At 50.7% G+C, this 11,603-nt stretch overlaps 1 protein-coding gene across 6 annotated transcripts in view; it reads right to left on the bottom strand.

Annotated features, from left to right (window-relative positions):
• Positions 1-614: 614 nt before the first annotated feature.
• The window catches only part of TMEM131L (transmembrane 131 like), a 155,350-nt gene continuing 144,361 nt past the window's right edge, over positions 615-11,603 (bottom strand). For 4 of the 6 annotated variants that reach the window (XM_040626369.1, XM_040626371.1, XM_040626374.1 and 1 more), the window contains 7 exons: positions 11,172-11,360; positions 8,095-8,173; positions 6,861-6,943; positions 6,096-6,216; positions 4,958-5,067; positions 2,494-2,633; positions 615-1,774 (listed from right to left, as the gene is read on the bottom strand). In XM_040626369.1, the coding sequence (XP_040482303.1) occupies positions 1,499-1,774; positions 2,494-2,633; positions 4,958-5,067; positions 6,096-6,216; positions 6,861-6,943; positions 8,095-8,173; positions 11,172-11,360 (998 nt within the window). In that variant the 3' untranslated portion in view covers positions 615-1,498. The remainder of the gene's footprint in view (positions 1,775-2,493; positions 2,634-4,957; positions 5,068-6,095; positions 6,217-6,860; positions 6,944-8,094; positions 8,174-11,171; positions 11,361-11,603) is intronic. The other 2 variants (XM_040626370.1, XM_040626373.1) reach the window with 2 other exon arrangements.

Below are 11,603 nucleotides of genomic sequence, written 5' to 3'. Positions count from 1 at the left end.
CCCTCCTCCCCTCAGGCCCGGTGACCGTTCTGCTCTATGAATCCGACCACCCTGTGTGCCTCACTCATAGAATCATACGGTTAGCTGTCCCGTGACCGGCTTAGTTCACCGAGCATCAAGTTTTCATGGTCCCTCCACGCTGTGGCATGAATCAGGACTGCCTTTCTTTCTCAGGCTGAATATCCCATTCTAGGCACATACCATGTTTTGGTTATCCATTCATCTGTCAATGGACAGTTAGGTTGTTCTCACCTTCTATCTATTGTGAATGCTGCTGCTGTGAACATGGGTATGCACACATTTAAGCCCCTGCCTTCCATTCTTTTGGGTATATACCTAGAATCCAAATTATTTTACCATTATTCAACAGCACTGGGGGTGGGAGGTCTGCTTTACCCAAATCCGGATTCTAACCTGGCAGCCTGAGTGGTTTCTAGCAGCTGTGCCTGCTCGGAGGCATCCTTACAGAAGGGCAGTCCCGGGTTTGCAGGACGCCGCCCTCCTCGTCCCAGGCCCCCTGGCAGCCATGGCAACGAGAAATCCAAAGCCAGTGTACCCTGCACTCCACCCAAAACTCTCTCCTGCTGAATTTCCAATAAAGACAAGACAAAGTGTAAAAATAAGACATTTTTATTAAAAGTTAAAAATGTTTTCAAAGTTTACACATGCACATAGATACTTCCACCGTCTTACGGATTTCTAAAATCACTGACAAGCAGATACAAACGGGTCTGGCAAACATGTTTGGCTCCCTAACTCCCCTGAGTTTTTGTATTTGGAGTAAGCCTGCTCCCTCGGAGGGAAACCAAACACTTACCAGAATGTCCCCGCTGCGGCTGCTGCCCCCACCCTGGCAGGATGGAGGGGAGGGGACACTCGCTCTACTGAACGGACGGAAGAGCATTAGGCTCTCCGCTTCGCCCAGCAGCCACGGCCGCCAGCACCGGGGAGAGCCAGCCCAGCCCGAGCAGGGGGAGCAGGTGAGGGGGCAGCCTGCCCAGCTGGGCGTCAAACCCGCAGCTCTCAACACAGGCTGCGCGTCACGACCCCTGGAGAACTTGAAGCAAAATCCCGGCGGCCTGAGCCACGGGTCATTTCAATCAGAATCTCTGGGAATGTCACCAGATAAAGGTCGTTTTTGAAGTTCCCCAGGGGCAGGGGGAGGATTCTGATGCCCAAGGAGGGGAGAACCATAGCAGCCCCCCCTTTCTCAACTCTTACCTTCATAGACGTCCCCCTTGTTCCAATTTAAAACCTGTGGCATGTCTGACACACTTCTTCAACTATGAAGAAGTTATGACATACGGATGCTTACGTTTCTACCAGTGATTTGTAGTGGGTTAAAAAAAATAGAGCACCCAGATTCATAAAAAAAATTTATTTTCATACAAAAGTGCCAAAATATCCACCAATGTCATAATCTATCTCAACAACCAGGTTACGCTAGTAATCAAAACACAAGCCTCTTTATTCACATCGTTTAAAACTCAAATTCTTTTCACACATTCCCACAGTAGCTCGAGTCTCTAGACAGTGGGAAGCTTGCATTCCTGTTCGCTGTGGTAGTCCATATGTCCAGGTTCATATAGGCACGAAACGGGTTAAACCCTGGGTAGTATTCCTTGCACATGACAGCTTGGTTTTCCATGTGAGTCGAATGTTCCGTGGTGGGACTGATGGGGCAGCAACTTTCATATACATCACTTTGCGGGGCCCAGATGGAGCCAAAAAGTCCAGACATTGGAGACAAGCTTCGGGTGCTTGTGAGGTAGGGCTGAGGTGTGCAAGAGGAGGAGGAAAAAAGAAATGTTTTTTTAAAAAACAGAAGCCTTAGAAAGGCAGCATCAGGGCTGAACGCATACCCGTGGACACCACAGTGGTACCCACCCAACCCACTGGGAAGTCATTAAACTATTCTCAACCCTCTGGGCTGCCTCGGCGCCATTTTTCTCAGACGGAGGGTGGTGAAAGCCTCATCTCACTGGAGTAATTATTTTCAACCCAAGGAAGGACGCCTAGGTCAAACGCCCTCGACCCGTAAAAAGTGTCTTGAGTGGATGTGAGAGGGAGCAGGCCTGGGGCCTGTAGGCTCAGAAGGGAGCTGACAGGCAGGCAGCCCTCGGGACCCACTCACTGACCACCGAGCGACCTGCGCTCCTCTCGGGGCACAGACGAAAAGGTCAGCAGGACCGCATACACACAGCCTGTCACGAGGGCTTCGTGGCCCAAATTCAATTCTACCGGCACGCCATCTCTCCTCCGCGTCCTCTGGGCCGCCGTTCTCGGTCGGGCGGCCCGGCCGCCTGCGTCCACAAGCCCCCACCCGTCTGACTACGCGGCAGGCCCTCCAGAGGGCGGCCAGCCCGGCTGCTGCGGCCTAGAGGCAACGCGCCGGGCTCTGGCTGATCTGAACCTGGCTCTGAGGTGAAGGAAGACCAGGATTAAAGAAGCACCAGAAAGAACTGGGAGCTGCCCCGGGGTGACGGCACTGACCGGAGAACTGAGCAGACCCGCGTGTCCCCAGGCAGTCGGCATGTTGGGCGGGGGGCTCCACGTAGACGGAGAGTTGTGGTCCATAAAGTCCGTCTGAATTTCGGCCGGACAAGGGAAGCCGTTGGCGTAATTCATGTTCTCTACAAAGAGTGGAAGACGACAACATAGGTAGACATCTTTACGGCGAGATCCGAACTCTCACTCTCAGGCCACCAGCTCTCAAGGCCTTACCGTACTGATGAGGTCAAGACAGGTGGGGACACTCACCCCGAGGGGACGGGCGGGCCGTTACACCGTCCTTCTCAGGTTAAAACTATTTATCAGATACGCTCCCCGGAAAGCCCTCAGGAAGGAAGGTCTTCCTCTGGGCTCGCTGTTCTGTATTTGACAATCTGATGGGAGCCTTTCTAACGAACACTCCTGCAGACTGGAATCGCGTCGAGATTCTTACCAGTCCTTAACGTTTGCTTTCATTACGTGCCGTGCCGACCTCGGCTTCCTGCACACGTACCATACGGAGTGACTAAAGCAATACGAAGCCAGCACTTCTTAGCGCAGTAGGAAGGTACAGGTGCCCCCCCTTTATCTACGGGAGACATGCTCCAGGACCCCCAGTGGATGGCTGAAGCCACGATACTCCCGAACCCTCTGGACGTGATGTTTTCTTCCTATACGTAAATACCTGGGGCAAAGTGTAGTTTATAAATTAGGCACAGTAAGAGATTAATACAATAGGAAAACCGTACCAACATACTGGAATAAAGGTTAGGTGAATGTGCCCTCTTTCCCTCTTTCCCTCTCAAAATATCTTGCTGTACCGCACTCATCCTTCCTGTGAGGCTGAGAGACGAGAAACCGCCTACGGGAGACGAGGTGAGGTGGACGGCAGACACTGTGACCCAGCATTAGGCTACTGTCGACCCTCTGACAGTAGGTCAGGAGGAGGAGCGTCTGCTTCCGGAGGGCAGCCGAGCGCGGGTAACTGAGAGCACAGCCCGGAGACCGGATAACAGGGTGCTGCTGTAACACCGAGCCGCACAAGCCCGGGAGGAGAGTCGCCACAGCACCCCCCTGTGGTGCGCACGGAGCAAGGCAGGTATCAAAATCCGGGCCGTCCACCTGCTTGCACGCTTAGAGCTTCCCTCAAGAGGCAGCCCCACTATGAGAAGCCGCGATCGGACTGTAATGTATCATAAGAACATTTTGCGGCTTATCAGGGAAATCTCGTGGCTCTTACTGTTTATTATTACCGATGCTTGAGCCCAAGCACCCGCAATGTCCCCCAGTTTCCCCTCCCAGGCCTCTGTTCCGTCCTCCCGCTGCGCTACTCGGGGCAGAAGAGTCAGGCCCCGCTGAGGAACAAGCACGCACGTGCTTCCACTTCACAAGGGACTTGCCTAAGAAGAGTAGCAAACATCTAAAGCCTCAGCCTCCGATGGATAATCTACAATCCTAGGTCCACAGAAATCCAAATGACCCCGGTCTACCAAAGCCGAAGGACCAAAGAGATCAGGGTTATTTGTAGCAGCCCCCAGACAGCCAGGTTGAGAGGGCTTTTTGAGGCCACCTAAAATTATACGCGGCAGGCCTGCACAACTGAACCCACATGAAGCTACTCGGCAGCTTCCTGTGAGGCCGTTCTCAAAGGTTCTCACTGGTAATGGCGCATTCTCCTTTTTTTATCCTTTTTTTAAAATTCAATTTAATTAACATATAGTGTATTATTAGTTTCAGAGGTAGAATTTAGTGATTCACCAGTTGTATATAACACCCAGTGCTCATCACATCACATGCCCTCCTCAATGTCCAACATCCAGTTACCCCAGCCACCCAACCCACTCCCTTCCAGCTACCCTCAGTTTGTTTCCTAGAGTTAAGAGTCTCTTATGGTTTGTCTCCCTCTCTGATTTTGTCTTATTTTTCCTTCCTTTCCCCTATGTTCCTCTGTTTAATTTTTTAAGGCACATTTCTACCAAACAAATAACAAAAAACCAAGCTCATGAATAGAGAACAGACTGGTGGTGGTCAGAGGCAGGGGTGGGGGGTGGAGGGGAGTGGGGTGTATGCAAAATGGGTGAAGGTGCTCGAGCGGTACAACTCCCGTGATGCGATGAATCAGTCCTGAGACGTAATGCACGGTCGTGGTGAGCAGAGTCAACACTAGCCTATCGTGTAAGTTGCTAAGACAGCTCTCAGAAGATGTCCTCACAGAGAGAGAACACCTGTAACCGTGTACGGAGACGGGTGGGGACTAGACTTACTGCAGCCGTCACTGCCCAATACATACCCACTGCCAAGCATTATGTCGTAGGCCTGAAACTAATACAATGTTCTGGGTCAATTACACCGGAGCGGCTTTAAAAAGGCCCCTTCTTCTGCAGCGAGCGCCTCGGGCCCGCCCACTTCCTGCTTTGACTTTTCTGAGAGGAGAAGAATGGCATCGGATTGTCCGAATAGCTTTTACCTTCCGGAAAGGCATTATAATCGTTCAGTTCCAACGGACAGTACACGCTGGGGAACTGGCCTTCGCAGGCTGCGCTCCAGTCAATGAAGCTGCTGCGAAACACAGGAGGTCTCGTTTCAGGAACAGGACGTCAGAGACCGAGGAAAGAAAGAGGAAAACGATTATGGCCCAGCTTCCTAATCACTGCGCATCCCTCAGTCTTGGAAGAGAGATGTACTTTCTCAAGTCACGGGATCCAAGCCTTCCCGGCTGAACGCTCCCCACCGACAGCGACCCAGCCTAGCCGGACGGATGGCCCCGCCGAGGCGCACGCCTGCTTCGCCACCAGGCGGGCTAAGTCTGGCGGGGGCAGAAGCCACGGCTGGCCGTGGCTCGCTGGCCGTGGCTCTCGAGCCGTCCGGGAGCGCTGTGGGAGAGCGAGCGCACCACCCTGCGGCTCTCGGCCTCAGCGGCCGCTGCTCTAAACCACCCCCTCACCCGGGGCAAGGTCGGCATTCGTCTCAGGGGAACCGCAGCCATCAGACTGTTCGAGGCAGATACTTCGATCTCGATTACGAACTGGAGTATCATGACAGACAGAAGAACGTAAATACCACTGTACTAAACTGAACCAAAAGAGAAGGCTTCAAATAGATTCTGTGATCAAACATCGATGCCGACATTTCCTCACCTCATCACTGAACGTCACTGACATCCTGTAGCAAATTTAAGAAACTGCTAGAGTACAACTGTCTTGCAATACTCAAACTATCGGATCTTCGTAATGTTTTAAATGTGTTCATGAGGAATGCCATGGCAGATGGCAATCTTTGCTCCGTCAGGTGGTAGGAGTTGTGAATGATTGTTTTTTCAAACTGGCCTCTATTAACAGACCATCTTTTCAACTTAAGGAGGAAAGTAATGATGGGGTCAGCAGCTAGGTTACTCTCACTTTCTTTCATGTTTCTCTCACCCATGTTTGTTGTCTTCTAAGACACCACAATGCAACTCCAAAGGCAGATGGAAACATCCAGCTAAGGTGCACTGGGGAAGGAAGCCTGGCCCCCAATTTTGTAAGGCCTGCCTGACAGACTGAACTCCAATCCCCGTGGCAGCCCTTACGCGAGGCAAGGCGACGGTCAGAGAAGAGACTCCGTACCTATTATGTACGGGGGCCGGGCCCTGCACCACGCCAGGCAGGCCGTTCTCCACAGCACAGTTGAAGCTGCTTGTCACACACACAGGCTGTGTGGGCCACAGGTCTCCGGGTGGGTAAAGACCTAGGGAAGAGAACAAGGCCTCTCAGTCTACGCTCTTCCCCCCTCAGCTCTCATCCCACCCTTCCTGCAGCTTCCCTTCTCTCCTAGAAAACACTCCCCCAAAATCACCCACACATGCCGACCATTTCTGCCTTCCCTGACCCCTTTCGGGATATACTTTCACAATATAAAGCAGAAAGATGGGGCCTAAGGAGAACGCCATTGTTCCGCTGACGATTCAACAACAGCAAGTCTAAAATGTATCCAAAGAACAGCACAGAAGCCCACGCTTTCAAAGTTGGCTCCAAGGTGTAGGGCAATTTTCAAATCTAGCTTAATTTATATAAGCAAAAGCAAGTCCCTGTATTAGAGCTCAATGATGCCACGGGGAATGAACATAGGGCTTATCTTGCCACAGTCCCTGACCCCAGCCACGCGGGAAGCAGGCACGAGAGGAAAACAGGAGACGCAAGAGCCTCGCCTACAAGGCAGGGGCAGCCCGAGTCAGAGGCCCCTGATGACGCCGGTCCAGAGGGCAGGTGTCACGGAAGCCCAGCTGACATGGCTTGGATGCGAGGGCCCGGCCCCTACCCAACCTGCGTCTTCACAAGCTCCCTGGCCTGCGAACCGCTGGCTGGTGCCTGGAGCAAGAGTCTGGGCCTCACCTTTATCTTCTTCAGCGCCTGCAGGCCCGGCAGGGAGGCTGGGACAGGGAGGTTCTACATACTGCGGGAGGTTATTCATGTTCCTGTGGAGAAAGCCAGAAAACGAGGATCTACGGATTTCTTCTGTACGAGGACATACCAACTTTGTTCAACCAAGTCTGAGTTTTACGTGAATTCTTCCCCCAAGAAACATGAATGCTAGAGACACAAAGGTACACAGCCAGAAAGGGGTTAAGGGATATCCAATTTCCAAGACCCAGAAAAGCCTGTTTCTAACAAACAACAAAATAATTTTAACTGAGGCAAACTGCAGGCTCCCGCCTGCCCAGCACCAGCCGGCAGCAGGTATCAATCCCTCTTAGCGTGCGATCCACAGCACGCAACACAGTCCACGGACAGCTTGCCTCGCCCTCTGCTGAATTCCCTTCTCCACAAGTGCATCCATTTAATTTTAACGACAGCCTCCTGTCCTCTCACAGCGTGACGGCGCCTAAGGAAATGGGCTCGCATTCTCACTCGAAAACCCTCTGATGGCTGCATCCCCTCCTCTTGTCCCGCTCAATAAAAGCCACTTGTCAATTCTGTCAGATGGGGCAGCCATCATCACACAGTGAAGTCATAACCACGGGAGTATCTGCTAGGTTCCTGCAAGACTCCCTATGTCATCAGTGCTCAGTTTTCTTTCAAGTCCTAGCAAAGAGCAGATGATGCCCGCCCTACAATAACTGGGGTTTCTCTGCTTTCAGGAATGAGATGTGGTGTGTTTTGGTTTTTTTTAATTTTATATATTTTTTTGAGAGAGACAGGGAGAGCACGTGCACACACAAGCTGGGGGAGGGGCAGAGGGAGAGAGAGAAGCAGACTCCCCACTGAGCCTGAGCTGGGAGCCCAATGGAGCCCAATGCAGGACTCCCTCCCAGGACCCGGGATCACGACCTGAGCTGAGGTCAGACGCTTAACCGACTGAGCCACCCAGGCGCCAAAGAGATGGGATGTGTTCCAACATGGCTATACCACTGGCAGCAATGGGGCTCCCAGAGACATGCCCACATGAAACATATTTACTCGGAAGGATCCTGTTTTCTGAATTATTAGCAAAATTGGATGTTACTTGCTCTCATTCTTAAAAAGCTTTCCTCTTTCCACCTGCAGCACCAAGTACAGAGCAGCAGCACAACGACAGAGAAAGCAGTACGTAAAACACACTGCCAAAGCGAGAGACCTAAACACTTACGTGGGATTGCAGATGTCATGAGAAAGATTCAAGGAGATGGGAGTTTCCGAAGAAAAGTCACTGTGTGAAACATTGTCTCCTGCATGGAAGCAAAAAAATGATCACACGGTTTTACAAGTGTAATTCAACTGTGTTATGAATTAAAGTGCAGACTGCTTGTATCACCCCAAATGAGCCGTTTATTTCTCACTTTTGACTGATTTTCGCATTCAGTAATTTTATTTTTTAAAAAATCTGTTAGATTTATCTTGTCATTGAAAACTTACTGAAACTCAACATTTAAATGAATGAATTTTGGATTCAGTGTTTTAATTATGGAAAAAAGATGAAACCATTAATATTATGTAACTTTCTCACAGGGATTTTTCTGATGAAAGAAATCTTGCTGTATAAATAGACCCCTGCAGTTTGTAAAAGTGACATTGTAGGGAATCTATGAAAATAAACATAAGTTTACAGAAGAAAAACAGAAGTCCCCTGCAATTCTACTGCCATTCAACATCGGGTGTATTTCCTTACAATCTATTTTATGTATCCACAGATGTAAAAAATTGGGGTCATACTTCATATTTACTTCGTCTTTTTTTTTTTTTAAGATTTTATTTATTTATTTGACAGAGAGAGAGACAGCCAGCGAGAGAGGGAACACAAGCAGGGGGAGTGGGAGAGGAAGAAGCAGGCTCCCAGCAGAGGAGCCTGATGTCGGGCTCGATCCCATAACGCCGGGATCACGCCCTGAGCCGAAGGCAGACGCTCAACCGCTGTGCCACCCAGGCGCCCCCTACTTCGTCTTTATGGTCTTTTACAGCATTAACTATACTGGGGACATTTTCCTGATAGTACATAATCCTCAAACAACTTACAAACTACATATTAAGTCACTGTATAGCAACCCCATCAATAACTTTTATCATCTTACTCCTGTTGGCCTTCCCCAAGCAAAAGCGGCACCTCTCTTCTTTGTTACTAAGGACTGACGTTTAAAAATCTTGAGTTAGGGGCGCCTGGGTGGCACAGCGGTTAAGCGTCTGCCTTCGGCTCAGGGCGTGATCCTGGCGTTATGGGATCGAGCCCCACATCGGGCTCCTCCGCTATGAGCCTGCTTCTTCCTCTCCCACTCCCCCTGCTTGTGTTCCCTCTCTCGCTGGCTGTCTCTCTCTCTGTCAAATAAATAAATAAAATCTTTAAAAAAAAAAAAATCTTGAATTAGCATCATCAGGCGAACTTCGTCTTCAGCGGTAGATGGAGCTGTGCTTGGTGTAGGCTGGAAAATCAAGCTTCCTCAGGCCAAACGCATCCCTGCTATCAAAGCCCATGGGCCTGCCTGCCTTCGTCTGAGCCCGGGTGCGTCTCCAGGTAGGCAAGGACAGTGTCCCCCAGAGGGGGCAGGACGGCTGTGTTTCTGGGAAGATCTTATCTCTTTATGCCTGAAGCACAGTACACAGTAATAAACTGCATATCAGTGATACTACAATTTTATGGGGGGTCATTAAGAGAACAATGTCTCAAAGGCTCCTGGGGGGGGGGGAGGTGATAATGAAACAGCCTGAAGATACACGTGGGAGCTTTGTGTAGGTTTTTATGGCTATAGTGCCCTGGTCTCTCAGACAAGACCTTCTTTTACAGGTCTCACTGCCGGGAGGAGACGGAGAAGAGAGGATAGCCCAGAGGCTGCTGAAGGGGCCCGCCTGGGGGAGGAGAGGAGTTCGAGCCCGAGCCCCTGGTGCTGAGCCACCAACCACTCTGAGCCCGGGCCTCACATATCAGCCTGGCCCGGGGGCGCTGGCCCTCCCTCTCAAGGCTGTGTGGGAGCCGTGCTGGTGTAACCGGGAACGAAGGCCTCACCATGTGAGCGTCTCAATCTCCCCACCCTTTCCTTACACAAAGACTGCTGACTATGTTAAAAATCACCGTGAAAAGGAATGAACTCCATCTTTATATGGTCACAGAGCTTAAAAAAACACCTAGTGAAAGAAGCAACATGCAGAATGATATACTGAAGTGTGATTTCCTTGACGTAAGTCACAAATACTCTATACTCTGTTGATGGACATATGAAGGTTAAAATAAAATATGGACTAAAAGAATACACGCCAGGTTCACGACAGTGGACAGTGATTCTCTTGAGGAGGCAAAAGTGGAACAGACTATCAGGCATTATTAAAAAAAAAAAACCTAATGAGCACTGGGTATTATATAAGACCGGTGAATCACAGACCTGTACCCCTGAAACAAATAATGACATTATGTGCTAAGTAAATTTAAATTTTAAAAAATGAAAAAAAAAGAAAAGAAACCGAGGGTAAATATAACAAAAGTAAGTTAATTTTTTGACCTTTCCCAAATCTTCAAATTCCTCACAAATAAGAGAGGGCCACAATGTTCACAGCAGCATTATGCACAAGAGCCAAAAGGTGGAAACGCCCGCAGTGGCCATCAACAGATGAACGGATAATCAGAGTGCAGTGTGCACACGCGATGGCATAGTGTTCGGCCGTAAAGGGAAGGATGGATGAACCTTAAAGAAACGGCGCTAAGTGAAATAGGCCAGACACAAAAGGACAACCATTGTGTGATCTACGTAAGACACCAGAGCAGTCAAATTCATCGAGACAGGGAGTAGCGGAGGCTTCCAGGGGCCGGGGGAGCGGGGAACGCACAGCCCTTGTTTAAAGGTGCAGAGTCTGTTTGGACTGATGAGAAGAGTCGGGGAATGGATGGTGGGGATGGTTACACAATAGGAGTGCTCTTAATGCCACTGAATGGTACACTTAAAACCAGTAAATTCTGGTATTGATATTTTACCATAATAAAAACGTGCAAGTAATACGATAAATGTGGAAGTTCTTTGAACTGTTTCAAAGCTCGACATTAAAATGATGATGATGATGATGATGGCGGCACGGGGAAGGGAGGGGAGAAAAAGGAAGGAGGAAAAACAAGAGAGTGAAGGAAATCCAAAGCTAAGTAAATAGTCCGATCTGCAGGCCCGCGTGTGCTCCGGGCGCTGGAAGGCAGAGCCAGGCCCGGTACCGGGCTCGGCAGCAGGGCGGGAGGCCGGCTCCTGAGGGACTCACCGGCTGGCAGGAAGTGCGGGGGGCCCGCCACGGGCTTCTTGTCCCCGTCGGAGCTGCTGCTGCTGCTGCTCCAGCTGCCCCAGCTGCCCCGGCTGGCCCGCACGCTGCCCGACGAGCTGCCGCAGTCCGAGCTGGAATCGGAGGAAGACTTCTCCACGCACTTCTTCCCGGGCTTCTGGCAGAAACCCTCTGCAGCAAGGGAGAGAGACGTCACGTTTCATTTAAACAGTTCTCAACTCGACGCCACGTCTCATCAAAGGAGAGAGGTAAAATTATGAAGAAGGCCAAGTTCAGCTTCCGGGTCTGCTGCCTCTGCTCATCCAGGGAGAAGGAAGGCGTTCCCTGAGACCAACGACGGGACCTGAAGGAAGCGTGGGGGATGAGCTCTGCCCACTCTGCCTGTGGGATGGGCGCTCACGCTTGTCTGGGGCT

Source organism: Ursus maritimus, unplaced genomic scaffold (assembly GCF_017311325.1).
Source record: "Ursus maritimus isolate PB19 unplaced genomic scaffold, ASM1731132v1 scaffold_11, whole genome shotgun sequence".
Taxonomy (NCBI): domain Eukaryota; kingdom Metazoa; phylum Chordata; class Mammalia; order Carnivora; family Ursidae; genus Ursus; species Ursus maritimus.
The sequence above is the reverse complement of the archived record's forward strand: the minus strand, read 5'-3'. Positions and strand labels throughout refer to the sequence as shown.